The sequence below is a fragment of the Colletotrichum gloeosporioides genome (genome assembly GCF_011800055.1).
Source record: "Colletotrichum gloeosporioides strain Lc1 chromosome Unknown consensus_36, whole genome shotgun sequence".
Classification (NCBI taxonomy): Eukaryota; Fungi; Ascomycota; class Sordariomycetes; order Glomerellales; family Glomerellaceae; genus Colletotrichum; species Colletotrichum gloeosporioides.
In genome coordinates this window covers 377,853-393,356 of record NW_025544681.1, presented here as the reverse complement: position 1 = coordinate 393,356, position 15,504 = coordinate 377,853, and the positions used below count along the sequence as shown (strand labels likewise).

The window sequence follows — 15,504 nt, the reverse complement described above, 5'->3', positions numbered from 1 at the left end:
AAATTCAGGACAACACGGAAAGGTTGATCCAGCCGATACGGGTATTCATTGAGCTCCTGGGGAGGCGGAAGAATCATGAGAACCTCAGGGCTAATACCACAGACACTCGATGAATCGATAGTCCACACCCCTAACATTATATATCCTCTGTGACAGGTTACACGCTGGTCAGAATGGGGAAGAAATGCCAGGACCCAATCCATCCCCTGCCTACTAGAATGGGGGGTTGCGGGGTGAACCATCGATCCAGCAAGTTCTTCTGGCATCTGGTGACTGCGGCTAAGAGTTGGGTCGGCGGCCTCCCGTTGCCAGCCGAATGAGCAATAATTGCTCGCATCTCCTTTCATGTTCATATCGCTGAACTTGGGTATGAATCGACAAAGCAAGTAACCCCTTGATCGAAAACATTGACCGCCGCCTTTTGAACCCCCCCTACAAGCCGCTCATCTTAATGTGACGGGCTTTTCCCAGGAATTAGAGAGTTTTCATACAATTAAACTCTTAAGCATTTCATTGCCACTCGCACCTGCCATACAGAATGCCGGATATATGGGCTCTTCTGGTCGGCAGCAACTTCTACTTCACCGGGAGTGCTCGGAGCCGGAATGGACAAAACATATCACTCAACAACCTTTCAGGCTGCGTACGTGACGTGGATTGCACGTTTAACATGCTTCGCAATCGCGGTGTCAAAGAGCAGAATATCTCGAAGCTAACGGCATCTACCTCCGAGAACGGAGAACGACCAATTGAACCACCGGATTGCTGGCCAACCTTCAAGAATATCCAGAGAAAGCTGGTCGATATCACCAAGCGTGCTCAGCCAGGGGATATTGTTTATTTTCACTACTCAGGCCATGGCGTTCAGCGGAAAGCTGTCCAAGTACCCCAGACAGACGCGGACCCTCTTGTTGGCATGGCCTTGGTCATGACTGACGTCTTGGAAGGCGAACCCTTTCTCACAGGCTACCACTTAGGTCTTTGGATTCGAGGAATGGCGGAGGACAGGAACCTCAGATGCACCGTCATTCTGGATAGTTGCCACTCAGGTGAAGCTTTCCGGAACGCTGGTGATTTCGTCCCACGAGACATAACTGCAACCATCTCAAGTATGATTCTTCAAAGCGACAAGCAAGCCGACAGGGAAGCCGAAAGCGCGTATCTGGAGCATCTTAGCTCGCATGATACCAGAAATTCGATCAAGGACCCTAGGCCATGGCTCCTAAATCCCAAGAACGCTACCATCATCACGGCCTGTGATAAGCACGAAACCGCCGGAGAGCGCACAATCGACGGTATAAGACAAGGTGTGTTAACGCATAACCTTCTTCACGTACTGCGTGACTTTGATGGACCACTTTGGCCCTCACATTCCCACCTACTCCATGACGTACGGCGGCGAATCAGGAATATTCACGGGCATGAACGTACAACGCAAACTCCATTGCTCTATGGTGACGGAAATATTGAGGTTTTGGGGACGACGGCCTTTCACCAGAGCGAGGTCGCAGCCATCACTCCGAGAGATGGGAAAATCCTCATCGAAGTAGGCGCCTGCCAGGGTGCAGCTGTTGGAAGTATCTACGACCTACTGTGCCCAGCGAAGATTGGACTGTCGGGCCATCAAGATGTCGGAGCCCAAGCTCGTGTTGAAAAGGTGGATTCTTTCAGCTGCACGGCTCGACTACTCGACAACAGTCACGAGGTGGACGCGACCTGGCGAGCTGCTCTTCGATACTGGGCTTTTCATCCCGATTTCATCATCGCTGTCGTCGGTGATGAGCCCCCGTACCCCGGCTTTCTCGATAATCTGAGGGAGAAATTGCGGGTGTATGAAGGACTCCGTCTATGGGACGGACCGCTTGATTCGGACGATCAGGCCGGCCTCTTTCTCGAAACTACCAGAAAAGGACCTTTCCGCATTCTCGATAAGGAACGCAATCCAGTAGCAAGACTGCCTTCGGTGCAAGCTGATGACACCATGGCGCCCGAGAAATTGGCTTACACCCTCAGTCACCTTGCGCGCTACCATCGTCTTCTGGATCTGTCATCCATGCCGGCGTTCCAACAGTTCAGGTCCGATCGATTCATTCTGGACACTAAGCCGCAAACGCTCAGGGAATCCGAGACTTTGAAAATCAGCTACAAGTACCTTGGGCCTTCAGACACTGCATGGATTTCAATATTCTGCTTCAACGCGTCTTGGGGTATTGACAAGATTGAACCAGAAGGCACCGAGCCTGCTTGCAGAATCCGCGCATTAGAAGTTCCGGAACAAATTGAGATGGACGTCTATGTTCCCAACGCTGCGGAAAATGACGTGTCTGGGCCAATCGAAGATAGATATGTGCTGTTCGCTTCAAGCGGAGAGAGCGCCCCTATCTCATGGGGTGAAATATGTCTTCCGTCTCTCCCTGTTGATAGTCGGGAGTTACTAACCCAAATTTGCACACACACGTCTGACAGCACCTCCGATAGAAATGGGATTAGGAAAAAGGGTACTGCTGACACCAAAATTCTATGGACCACCCAGGAGCAAGCTGTTACGGTCATTCCAGCTACCCAACCTTAGATTAAATCGAGAAGACTCTGCCTCGATTACTGACATGCGCTCAACCTGCGAGTGCCGTGAGGAATGCGCTTTTTTTCTGATAAGATACTAGTCCAGGAAGCAAACGGTGGCGGCCTTGTGTATTGGCTATCTTCTCGGTTGAGAAACGACAGCTTCTCATACCCATAAATGAGTTGACGTATCTGCGATGAGGTCATTAATTCTCACGAACCTCCTTGGAGCTCGTCGGCTTTACACATGCACTTTCCCAATCGCATAGCATCTTGAACTATCTGACATTCATGGGACAAGATCTCTCCCACTTATCAAAAAGATCGTGATTCCATATTCATGCTTAACCCCTCTCTCGCCTATCATGAAGGCTGCTATGGTTGCAAGACTACATCTCCGCCCCGAGCCTCCGGCTTATCGTTGTCGTCTTTGCATTGAAAACCATTCGCTTCTTGTTATTCTCATGAACTGAGAATCTCCGCCTCTGCCTCCTGCAAAGTCTGTACCATAACTAGTATGTCTACATTTTCCCCCTCAAGTCATTCCTCATAGCCCTCGACCAGTGAGAGTTACCAGAGGCATCTCCAGTCAGCTTTTTGGTACCTCCTGAACCTGCCTCTGCTCTACCTCAACCTTTGTAAGACCCGTAACTTCCCTTCTTCAACCTCGAATAGTAAGTCTCGCCAGAGGCATCTCCAGTCGGCCTTTGGGTGCCTCCAGAACCTGTCTCTGCTCCACCTCCACCTTGCCATGAACCATAACCTCCTTTCTTCAGCCTCGAGTAGTAAGACTCGCTAGAGGCATCTCCTGTTGGCTTCCAGGTGCCGTATGACCCAGCTCCAGCACTACCGCCTTTGTATTGCCAACTTCCTCCAGATGGAATCTGTCCGGTTCCGCCACTCCACATTTGAGAATCACCTGCAACATCTGCCGCTGGCTTCTGGATGCCCTCTGCAGATTTCTGCCAGTCCGCAAAGGCTCCTTTCATTTTCCCGGGCCCCCATAGCTGTGAGCCCTCGCTGGTTTGTCCGGCTGGGACTTGTTGGCTATCTGGCTCACCGCCGCCGGCTCGAAAGTTTCCTCCCGGGCCATCTGGAAGACTCCCCATGTCGACGTCAAGCTTCCATTGACCACCAGAAGGCAGACCACCAGAAGGCAGGCCGCCAGTGCCACCTTGGCCCGATGGAATGCCTCCATGAGCATCAGCATCGTCGTCCGCAATCCACTTTCGGAGTTTTCTACGGTCGGGGATCTCTTCTTCATACTCGACCCATTTACCACCCTTTTCACGTCCAACACCATCTTCAGCTGCGCCAGATGCCCCTGAACCAGATCCATGACCAGCATAGCTAGCCTCACCCTCGCCACTTGGGGGATACTGAGGCTCTGTGGACCCGTCCGCTCCGGCGCGGTTCTCACGTCCCCCAGATCCGCCCTTGGGTATCGTGGCAGGATCGGGTACTTGGACATTCGAGTCTGGAACTGTACCCGTGTTCCCGGAATTCGTTTCTGCACCTGGCGATATAGAGATGTCTGGCTGCTCTTTGTCTGCCAGATTAGTGCTGTCTTTGCCGGCCTGCGTATCGCGTTTGGCTGTTTCGTTATTGCTGATTGGGTCGTCAACAGGGATGCTGTCCTGCGTACCGTCTGGTGCTCCCTTACTGACGTCTTCGCTGGATGAAGGCTTCCCAGTCAAAGGCTTCTGAGATTTGTCCTTGGAGTCGCCAGCTGGTTTGCGTAGGCCACCAGACCCAGAGATGAGCCCTTGTGCGCCAGCCAAGCAGAACTTGTACTCGACGCACGGCGCAGTCACCAACTTGCAGCGTCCGTCCTCGAGAACCTCGTCCTCCTGGCACTCAGGTACGGCCTTGGCGAAACATTCCCCGGTGACGGCGTTATAGACGTGACCCTCGGAACAGGTAGGCTCCTTGACAGCAACGCAACTCTTTCCATTGAAGACAAAGTTTGCATCGCACTTGGGGTCGTTGCTCGAAACGCACTCGCCGTTCTCGAAATAGGTATTCTCAGGACAGTCAGGCGTGACTCCCATGCAGCCAGTGCCGTTGAAAACTTGATTCTCTCCACAGCTAGGCGGCAACGCCGACACGCACTGCCCATCCTTGAGAACATAACCGGGCTTGCATGTTTCTTTCTCGATCGAGACGCAGGTCCCTTTGACCAAAGTCTTGCCGTCTGGGCAACTGGGTCCATCTACCGATCGGCACCCGTCATCTGTGAGGACGAACCCAGCTTGGCATGCAGGCTGACCATGAACACAACGGCCGTCTCGGTAGACTGCTGGTGGTGTACAAGTGGCTTGAATGGTAGTGACGCATTGCCCTTCCTGGTTGAGCACTGAGCCAGATGGGCAGACCGGGGCGTCCTTGATGGATAAACACCCGACGCCATCAAAAGCAGTGCCTTCAGGACAAGAAGGCTTGCTCCCGATGACGCAGGCGCCATCGTGGAGCACTCCTCGCGCACATTCTGGTCTTCGGTTGAGGTTGCACCGTTTCCCATCCCATTCCGCAGACGTACCGTCACACGTTGGCTTGGCGTAGCTGACGCATTTGTCGCCCTCGAGGATCGTCTTCCCGGTGCATGTGGGACTTGATCGGAGAATACATTTTGAGTCGTGGTACAGGTATCCCTCGGGGCAGCCGGGCGCTTCCAAGGTGGATACACAGGTATCACCATCCGGATAGGTGTTGTTGGGGCAATTCGGAACTCCTCGCTTCACGCACTGATCTGCTTCTAGCATCCAGCCGCTTGGACACGAAGGATGACGGTTGGAATACTTGATGCACTCTCCATCTTTGTATGTTGTACCGGATGGGCAATCGTCAGTGGTTGTCGTGGACTTGCAAGTATCTCCTGAGACAGTCGTCCCGTCTGGACAGCAGCGAGAAATTCCCGATGCTCTGTCTGTAGAGATCTTTGTTTCACTGGGGCATCTGATTGCAGTGTGGTTGAGTCAGTTCTCTGGCTAATATTCATCCTCATCGGTTTGAATAATACTGAATAGAAGTACTTACTTGGCTTCGCTCACGTCCACACATGATTGTCCTTGGAGCGTTGTCTCGCCAGGGCATTGAGGCTTGCTGCTCACTGTGCAGGATCCACGTTCAGGATCAAATGTCGAGTCGCCTTGACACTGTAGGTGTTGATCAGCACACATTTCCCTATCTTCGCCACTCGTTCATATGGATAGACATACCTTTGGCCCTTCGGAAGAGGTGCATTGGCCGAACTCAAGAGTCGCCCCATCAGGGCATTGAGGGGACTTCTCTGACATACATTGCCGGCTCGAGGACACGTAGCGGGCTCCCGGCGGACATTGAGGGTCCTTCTTGGAGATACACGAAGCGCCTTCGACTTTGGATCCGTTAGGACAAGATGGGCCTTCGGGCGTCACGCAGCTGGCTCCGTGAACGACATCACCCTCAAGGCACTGAGGCTTCTTAAGGGACTCGCAGATGGCACCACGAAGCTGGAACCCCTCGCCACAGGTGGGAGCACGCTCATGAACACAGTGTTTGCCAACAAGAACAGTGCCATGGTCACAGGCAGGCGGCTTCCGAGAGGTGCACTGGCCGTCGCTGTACTCGTAGCCGTTGGCGCATTCCGGAGGAGCGTTGTGAAGACAGTGCTTGCCCTTGCGGTACGTCCCAGGAGGGCATGAAGGCCCGGTGATGATACAACTCTTGCCGTCGAAATCAGTACCGATGGGACAGCACTTCACGCGGCCTGAGTTGGGGTCGGTGGTGGGTATGATGCTGTCCAAAGTGTGCTGAATGGCTGATCCGGAGGATCCCAGTGAGAATGGACCGCCTAGGATCTGAGAGGACTGCTTGGCTAGACAGCAACTGAAGAGAAGCCAAGGAGGCGCTAGAATAGCCAGACGCATCTTTGCAAGAGCGCTGAGCGGTGGGTGTAATAAAGATACGATGAACGATGAATGTAACAGAATGAAGAGCGAGTTGCTGATGAATGATGCCAACTGAATCTTGGACGAGCAGAGAGATTCCTTCCTTACTATGCCTTTATACTCAGGTATACAGTGGTCTTCTGTCAGTCACTTTGTTGTTATGAAGATGATGTATCTAAAGTGCAACACGTCATTCGGTCAAACTTCAAGCAATACAAGGCGGCTGACGAACGTGCCATGCCCAATCAATCAACTCAATTGCCTTCTCCGAGCCATCATTCTTGATGCCGCTCGGGAACTCATGTTGTGCCAGAGTCTCCATATACGCAAGTCACGCACTTTGGTTCAACGCGGCCTCCAGGCCGCCTGAGCACAAAGGCCAACAGCCGAACTGAGTTCTAGTTGACGTGTTAAAACCCGTTCCAAGCGAAAGATCAGCCTTTCATCGGGTTGAAGCAGACTCGGTTGAAGCAGACTCTGAGCACATTAGCCTCGGCCTGTTGCCGGTGTGGCAGGCGGCCGAGGGCGGTCTGAACATGGATTCAATCAGGAAGTGGAATCACGGTGTTGGATAACTGGTGTAATGTTTGTAGCACGTAGTGCGTGAGGCTCATGTTGTGATGACTGCAGGGCAATGTTGAGCTGCTGTTCTGGACCCGCCTATCTTCCGTACCGGTACGAGATGCGATGGAGTACGCGCCTCCCGTTTCCGTGAATCGACACAGCTGTATATAGTGACTCTCGCCTCACTGGTTAATACAACAGCGCCGAATAGAGGCATTCCTGTTAATTAGCACTGAAACCCGCATCTCTAAATCATCGATCTCGATGGTTGTAACATGAGTGCTACGTTGATCTGCTGGCCGACGAGACACAAGCCTGCGGCTCCTCGCAAGTGACGCGACATTGAACCCCGCCTATGCGTAACAGTCTGTGTTATCATGGTATAATTGTATCGAAAATGTGGAATCAGGTTCTGAAGTCGGTCAATGAAAAGCTTTTGGTTACTGCCGAATGAAACAGGCTCAGGCTTTGGAGGAGGAAAGGATAAAAGCAAAAGACCAACCCATCACTTCGAAACCTCAAGCACTTCACATCACATTACAATCCATTAAAACTTCATACCTGAATCTGTACCACCGTTCCTTCCTTTCCCAACATTTAACATCACCATTGCTGACCACACTCCAGAAAGTCGACAATGAAGATCTCTATTCTGTCACTCACCACTCTACTCGCAGCTGTTGCTGTTGCGCAGAAGCCGGTGACCGAAGATGAAGCGAATGCCTGGCAGTCGTGCACTTGGGCTCTGCTTGACAAGTTCAACAAGGGAGACGATGGTTCCAAGGCTGCCTGCGACCTGTGGGGCTGCTTGCAGCTTATGTCTTCTCGATACCACCGCGGCGGAGGCCTTACGGTACTTTCGAGGGCACTCGATCCCATTTGTGGCGTCACCAACTTGGGTAGCAATCTGCTGCCAAAATGGGACATGTTCCAGGTATGAAGACTTTGCAAGTCAGATGTGATGTACTGACCTGAGTGCAGCATCTCTGAGAAGCCACGGCAGTACACTTTCAGGGTGGCCACAACACCCGGGTGAGCAGCAAGCAATGCTGACACTCAAAGTCAAGAACGAGAAGCCTGCTGGTCTCGTAGATACATGCGGCTGATTACTCGAGGTCTTCAGATTATCTCCAGGGAGAAAAGTGTTGCAAGCAGAGTCTGGACTGCGTATCAAGTTTCATCGGCCCGCTCTGTTATGCCAAGCTTGGGATATATTTGGAAGTTGAAAAGTGAAGTCTCAGGTTCTAGGATGTTTCTAAACAAATAAACTTGCCTTTGACTTAGTAATGGTTTACTCGTGCTATATATTCATACTGTTTTGAGTACGAAGGAGGGAGCCTTGTCCATGATCTTGACGTCGTTGATCGGGCCGCGGAGGCCTGAAAAGGGCCTGGCGATCAAAAGGGCGCGTTTCGTTGAAGTCATCGCTACTAACTTGAAGACTCTGTGAGAAAGCATACTGGTACACAATGGGGTCGTGATCCATGTACTCGGGAATTAATCATACAAATACCACTGGCATGCAAACGTGAATCTGCCTTGACCTGGAAGCTTAGAAGCATTGATCAGGCTTGCGGCAAGTTTCACCAATTTATCAGCTCCGCGATCGATGTTGTTCATACAAACACACACTAGAAGCCGTTTTCTGGGCTTAGCAGCTTTGTGATCACCGGACCCCTCGCATGCCAACCGCACTCTGTCCTTCTTTACCCGCACGTGGTGTTATGAGAACGACGCGGCATTCCTGCTGCCTAAATGCTGCAGGATATGTGATTGAACCTGCATATATCCCTGGAGCTGCGTTGGCGTTTGAAGTGGCCAACGCATGCACATGACTGTTGAGGTCAGCAGATGTTTCTGGGGAGCATGCGACAGCCTTACCACTACATCCCATTGCGATGATTGCGAATGGTTGAATGCCATTGCGGAATTTTTGTAGGACTTTTGTAATGCGCCGCGGTCTATGTGCCTATGGTTTTGAAGCAAGGCCTTGGTGCCCAATGTTGTATTTTCTGCGAAGTCTGCCGAGCAGTGAAAAGTTCTCGTGGCAGGGGCGGCTCATTTCTTGCATGGCAGTTTGCCAGGTTTGTACATCACTGAGTGGAGCAGTTTGCACAAAGTGACTGTGACTGACAGCGTGTACCATGCATGCACTCATGTGGGAGCTCGTAAGTGGGTTGTTATCAAACACATTTCAGCCACGTCATATTCATAATTACCCCCTACGTAGAACAATCGGTCTTCCTCTCTGGAGAGTGAACTCTGCGTGAACTCTTCAACATTCTCCGAACGACCGTGACGTTTCATCGATTAGACTCCTTGAGCTGTGAGACAAACCATACATCTTTGCAAGATAACGACCGCTGAGTGTTCTGGAAGTTCTGCAACAAGGGAAGGTTACTGGTACCTTCGACGGGCCCTCTCTGTATGTTTCGAAGTCTCCATCGGACAGCGCTGAGCAAGACTAGCCATCAACGACAAAACTCTTGAATACGTGACAGATTCTATGAGAACTTAAAGTCCGGCACCTTCATCATGACCGAAGATGAGGAGCAAATGTACGACGGGCGAGACAGCCCGGAGATCCCTTCACCCGGGACCGATCGAATCCTGTTAAGGCGGCCAAGCAAAATGAACCTTGGGAATGTGCTCTTTCATCTATACTGCGAGACGAGAGACTTGGACACACTTGATGAGGCAATATCGACTGCAACACAAGAGGTTTCCGCGGTACCTCAGGATGATCCCAGCCTAGCAAGTTGGTTAGATGACCTTGTAAACATGTTCCTATGCCGACACGAGGAGACGGAAAGCTTGGACGACCTTGAAAATGCAATTTCGAATGCAAAAAGAGCAGAATCGATATCTACTATGGCCAATCATGACCCCGAACGATTACCATGGCTGGATGATCTTGGGCATATGCTATTCCGCCGATATGTGCGGACAGGAGATGTGGATGACCTTAGCGCTGCGATATCGACCACGAAGGAAGCGCAACCAACGCCCACCTCGACTGGAAACGATCACAATCGAGCAAGCTGGCTAAATGGCTTTGGGGGAATGCTGTTCAGCCGATATAAGTTAACAGGAAATACGGACGACCTCGAGGCTGCGTTATCAAATATGAGTCTTGCCGTCTCTTTGACGCCTCAGAATGATCCCGGTCTACTGGGTTTGTTAAACAACACCGGGACTGTATGCTCTAGCCTGTATGAGGAGACCGGAAACTTGAGCCACCTTGAAACTGCAGTCTTGTATGCAGAGCAAGCAGTCTCTGCTACACCTAAGAATGATCCCGACCTTACGAAGCGGCTACATAACCTTGGACTAAGACTATTACGTCGATACGAACGGATAGGGAACCTCGAGGACCTGGACTCTGCAATATCCATGGTAGAGCAAGCAGTCTCTGTCTTACCTGAGGGCCATTACGAACGACCATCATACCTCAACAGCCTTGGGGGTTTGTTGTTGAACCGATACGACCGGACAGGAAACAGAGGCAACCTTGAAGCTGCAATACTACATACAGCTCAAGCGGTCTTCAATACGCCCAACGATCATCCGGATATATCGATATGGAAGAACAGCCTTGGCGATAGGTTATTCCGCCGATATCAGCGAACAGAGGACATGGACGACCTTGAGTCCGCACTGCTGAATACGACGCAAGCAATCTCTAATACACCGGAGAGCAATCCCCACCTCGCAACATGTCTAAATAGCCTTGGAAACATGCTTTCGAGCCAATACGAGGAGACGAGAAATATGGACGTCCTCAAGGCTGCAATATCAAGCATGAGGAAAGCAGTCCAAATAACACCCAAGGGCCACTCCAACCGGGCAAGACTACTAAGCAACCTCGGGCTTTTCTTATTCCGCCAATACGAAAAGACAAATGACAAGGATATCTTTAACGATGCATTGCGGACTGCAAAGAGTGCTGTTGTTGAGACACCCAAGAACCATCCTGATTTGGCAAAATATCTAAGCAACCTCGGGGATGTACTGTTCTGCAGCTACGAGCAGACAGGAAAAATCGAAGATCGCGACTCCGCTCTTAGCCTTTTCGAAGAATCGACAAAATGCCCTACCGCGATACCTGTGGTGCGGGTGCAAGCGGCTCGACGAGCTATTCGGATTTTACTGACCTTGCCCATGTGGGAGCGGGCTTGCGAACTAGCCCAGGACGCAGTGAAGCTTCTTCCTTCTGTTTGTGACCGCTCTTTGGACCGTCAGGATCAGCAGCACGCAGTTTTGCAGACCGCAGGACTTGCGTCCGACGCGTGTTCTCTTTTTGTAAGGACGGGCCGTGTAAGTCAAGCCCTTCAACAAGTGGAATTCGGACGAGGCCTCATCCTCGGTTACTTGATCGACAACCGTAGCGATGCCTCCGCCTTAAAGAAGGATCATCCTGTTTTGGCGGACGAATTTGAGCGATTACGGCTTTTGGCATCCCAACCCATCGATGATGTTATAGAGCCTAGAGCTCGCGACCACTTCATCAACGGGCGCACGGAAGCACATCGCCAATTGGAGGACTGCCTGGATCGTATTCGTCGTCATCATGGCCACGAAAGGTTTCTTCTAGAGCCAACGCTGGACGAACTGCTTCAGTGTGCCACCGAAGGGCCCATTATAGTTGTAAACGTCACAAGCATTAGCAGTGATGCGATCATTGTCTCCAGCTCTGGTTGCAAAGCAATCAACTTACCAGAGATCACTTCATCACAGGACTCGGTCCTGGCCAACGCTTTCGGCATGTCCAGCTCAAAGGATGGATATCGCGAGAAACATGTTCGAGATATCAAAAGCGAAAGGGAGGTCACGACAAAATACAGCGTTGGATTCTTGTCTTGGCTATGGAAAGTTTGCGTGAAACCGATCTTCACAGAGCTTGATATCGCTCCTTCTGCGGAGCCTCCTCGGATGTGGTGGATTGGCACAGGCGTCGCCAGCTCGTTTCCGTTCCACGCTGCCGGCCTTTATTCGGATGAATCACGAGAAGATACGCTAAGTCTAACGATTCCCTCCTACACTCCGACAATAAAGTCGCTTGTGTATGCGAGATCCTGCGCAGCGAGAAATAGCGACAAGCACGCTGAGGCTTCGGTTCTAGTCGTTGCGATGCCTGAGACACCTGGCCAAAAATCACTCTCCGGGGTCATCGAAGAAAGTAAAGCTATCCAGAAAGCTCTTGGAGATGCTTCCAAAGTCGAGTATCTGGAAAAGCCATCGGCGAAAGAGGTAATGGACAGGATGAGACAGTCAGATATCGTTCACTTTGCGTGCCACGGATCTTCAGATAGCGCAAACCCTTCGGACAGCCACCTACTTCTGCAGACGACTACCTTAGAAGGGCCATCCTTGGATAAACTTACTGTTCAAGCAATTTCAGAAAAGCGATCTCTTGAAAAGGCGCGCATTGCTTATCTCTCGGCATGCTCAACCGCAGAAGTCAAGGATGGACAATTCGCCGACGAAGCCCTCCACATTGTCAGTGCCTTCCAGGTGGCTGGATTTGGGCACGTAATAGGCTCCCTTTGGTCTGCCGACGATGAGACTTGCATTCAAGTAGCAAAACTCTTTTACGAGTATTTGGCACAAGATGGACGGAGGAATGCTACGAATCGAGTCATCGCGGAAGCATTACGTTATGCTACGCAAGAGGTCCGCACTGGCCGAGATCCGATTCTATGGGCACCATACATTCACTCCGGTGCCTAACCGTCTACCGCCGAGCCCACAATCAGTCAATAGGAGTCGGATGCCGCGATGGTATGGCCGCTATTGTGCTGGATTCAGGGCTGAGATGAGCGTTGGTAATGCTGAAGGAGACAACAAGTATCATAGCAGAGCATTTGAGGTGGAATTCAGTGAAAGGGGAGACAGGGGGGGCTTTAATTGATGAAATTGGAAGACGGGAGGCTAAGACAGGCGAATGCCCGGTGCTGTATGTTGATTGATTTCTGACGATACTCTTCCTTTACCCCTGACTCGTTATATCGGTGTCGTTTGATGCTATTATCATCTTCAAACATTCGAGGATATGTAGCGAAATTGCCCAGAACGAGATTTGTACATTAATAACGTGATCTTACACCGGGCTAGACTTTCAAGCACTTGTTTCGGGGTCGTGCGATGTAACTAGGTATGGTGTGGGGAGTAGACCTTCAGACTCTCGGCCGTGGTGATATCGCGGTGGAAGACACAGCCTAGGTAAGACAATCTAACGGCATATGTCTAAAGACGTTTGATCCCGAAGCCATTATCCCTCGCCACCCCGAGATACGATCGGCCAATTTCTGCGATGGAGCTTACTCCTGCTAGCGCCATCGTCTGGCTCAGCTCCCTCTCCAAGATGTTCAACACTGCGGAAACACCATTTTCTCCATCGTAAGCCAGTCCCCAAAGCACGGGACGACCAACAAGCACGAAGTCTGCACCCAAGGCTATCGCCTTGAATACATCACTTCCCCGCCTCACCCCACCGTCAAGAATAACAGGTATCTTGCCCGCGACGACTTCCGCAATCTGCGGCAGCAGCTCCAGAGTGGCAGGCACGCAGTCCAGTTGTCTTCCCCCGTGGTTGGAAACCACGATGCCATCAACCCCGTAGTCGACTGCAAGCCTCGCATCCTCAGGTGACATGATGCCTTTGACAAGTATCTTCATGGACGACACAGAACGAAGGAACGGTATCGTGGTCTCCCATGTCAGGGCTGAGTTCATCAGAGCGCCGCCGGCGGAATCGGCGATATCTTTGGCCTCTTTCTTGGTTCGGGCGTCCATGAGGATGCGATTCACGGTAGCTGCGCTGGCTATGGGCTTCGTGCTCACCTCGTTTTCGGCGAGAAGGCTGCGACGCTCAGACAATCTGTTGCCGAGTATAGGAGTATCCACGGTGAGAACAAGAGCAGTACAGCCAGCGGCTGTTTTTCGGAGTAACGGCTTAGTTCTCAGGAGCGGGCGCGACAGGGAACAAGAGTCAACTTACCCTCGGCACGTTTGATCCATTGTACACTCTTACTTAGGTCGGTCTGAAGATATACTTGCACCCAAAGTGGCGGAGACCTTTCCGACTTCTCTCGAGCATCAGCTACATCCTCTATCGGTGTAGAGGAGCCGGCCGACAGAGTCATGTTCAGATTCATCTTGGCCGTTACTCTCGAAGTGTCTATTTCCCCGTTACCACCAGCTAGTTTTTGTCTCGCTGTTGGTGCTACCCCCACGGGCATAGAGTATGTGTGACCAAGTAAAGTTGTGTCGGTGTTCACATTGCTCACGTCTCTTAGTACACGTGGAATAACGAATAGTCTGAAAGGTCAGTTTCTCCCATGATCTCCATCGACTAATATGACCCTACCGGTTGAAAGCGCTGCTGTTCCTTTCCAATGCCCTCTCCTCGTCCGCAGCCCTCCCGAAATAGTCCCATGCAGAAGAAATCATTTTTCTCTCTGCTATGTCTTGGATCTCTGCCGTCGTCAGAGGATCATCAAGACCATCCTTCCCACTGCGTCGCGTCATTTCGATTTTGACACTGAGTTTTGTTGGACATTCGATAGTAGCCCAATAAATTGTCGTATGATTCTGGCCGCATAATGAATCAAAGACATTGCCTCTCACACGTCTGTTTCGCGGCGTCGTCTGTAGTTTTGACCGCTCGCTACCGAGCGGACTCAGGCAGACAGCAACACAAACCTGGCGGCCATGGGGCTCTGGCGTGCTTGACGGTATTTCTGGCGCAAGAGGAGAAATATGGGGCAATAGAGCAGGACTCCATTGCATAGTAACATAGAAACAGGATATGGTTGGTTGTAGATGTGCCAAGCATGTGGTTGGTACAGGGTTGTACAGACCTGCATATCCTTTGATAGTCTTTACAAGAGAAGATAGCATATCTTTGAAAGATGACTGCATATCCAAAAAGCGGGCTATCAGGCCCCAAACAGTTCTCATAACAGGGGGTTATTTTCACCACGGTGGTACTGAAGAACGTACAGAAGACTTGGCGGCGATCGTGTGATTTGAGCTCGGTTCTCCATGCTTTGCGCTACCTCTGCTACTATTGCATGAAACACCAAGCACCTCGGTATTAAACTGTCACAGCAACCACCTACGGCTACATGTCAAGACCTTCTAAAGTCTACAGTCATCCTACTTACCAGTGGTTTCTTGACATGACCAGGGTCAGCGTAGCGCGGCTTTATCTACGAGATAGTAAGGATGGATCAACCAAACGTTATTCGCCCTGTATGTTGCGTGCTGTGAGGAATCCATCCAACGACATCCGCAGACATGGGCATCGTGACGCAGTAAGCATCATTCGCAAAAGGTGTCGATAAAGATGGGCCCTCTGCTACGGACCTGGTTATCCGTCAACTTGAAGCTCCGTTACAGAGAACTAAACCCGAACAGATTCGATGTTAGTCGCGACTTGGTATTC

At 51.3% G+C, this 15,504-nt stretch overlaps 3 protein-coding genes across 3 annotated transcripts; 1 reads left to right on the top strand and 2 right to left on the bottom strand.

Moving 5' to 3' along the window:
- Positions 1–3,191: 3,191 nt before the first annotated feature.
- GCG54_00006024 (uncharacterized protein) lies at positions 3,192–6,470 on the bottom strand (the record flags this gene model as incomplete). Its single annotated transcript, XM_045406038.1, has 5 exons — positions 3,192–4,756; positions 4,810–5,055; positions 5,102–5,331; positions 5,599–5,717; positions 5,781–6,470. The coding sequence occupies 5 exons, from the start codon at positions 6,468–6,470 to the stop codon at positions 3,192–3,194; spliced, it is 2,850 nt and encodes a 949-aa protein (XP_045265421.1).
- Positions 6,471–10,181: 3,711 nt separating this feature from the next.
- Positions 10,182–12,785, top strand: GCG54_00006023 (uncharacterized protein; the record flags this gene model as incomplete). The annotated part of the gene is made up of 1 exon (XM_045406037.1): positions 10,182–12,785. One exon carries the CDS (start codon positions 10,182–10,184, stop codon positions 12,783–12,785), a length of 2,604 nt encoding a protein of 867 aa, XP_045265420.1.
- Positions 12,786–13,301: 516 nt separating this feature from the next.
- Positions 13,302–14,585, bottom strand: GCG54_00006022 (Hydroxyacid oxidase; the record flags this gene model as incomplete). Its single annotated transcript, XM_045406036.1, has 3 exons — positions 13,302–13,990; positions 14,056–14,375; positions 14,425–14,585. The coding sequence occupies 3 exons, from the start codon at positions 14,583–14,585 to the stop codon at positions 13,302–13,304; spliced, it is 1,170 nt and encodes a 389-aa protein (XP_045265419.1).
- Between the last annotated feature and the right edge of the window lie 919 nt (positions 14,586–15,504).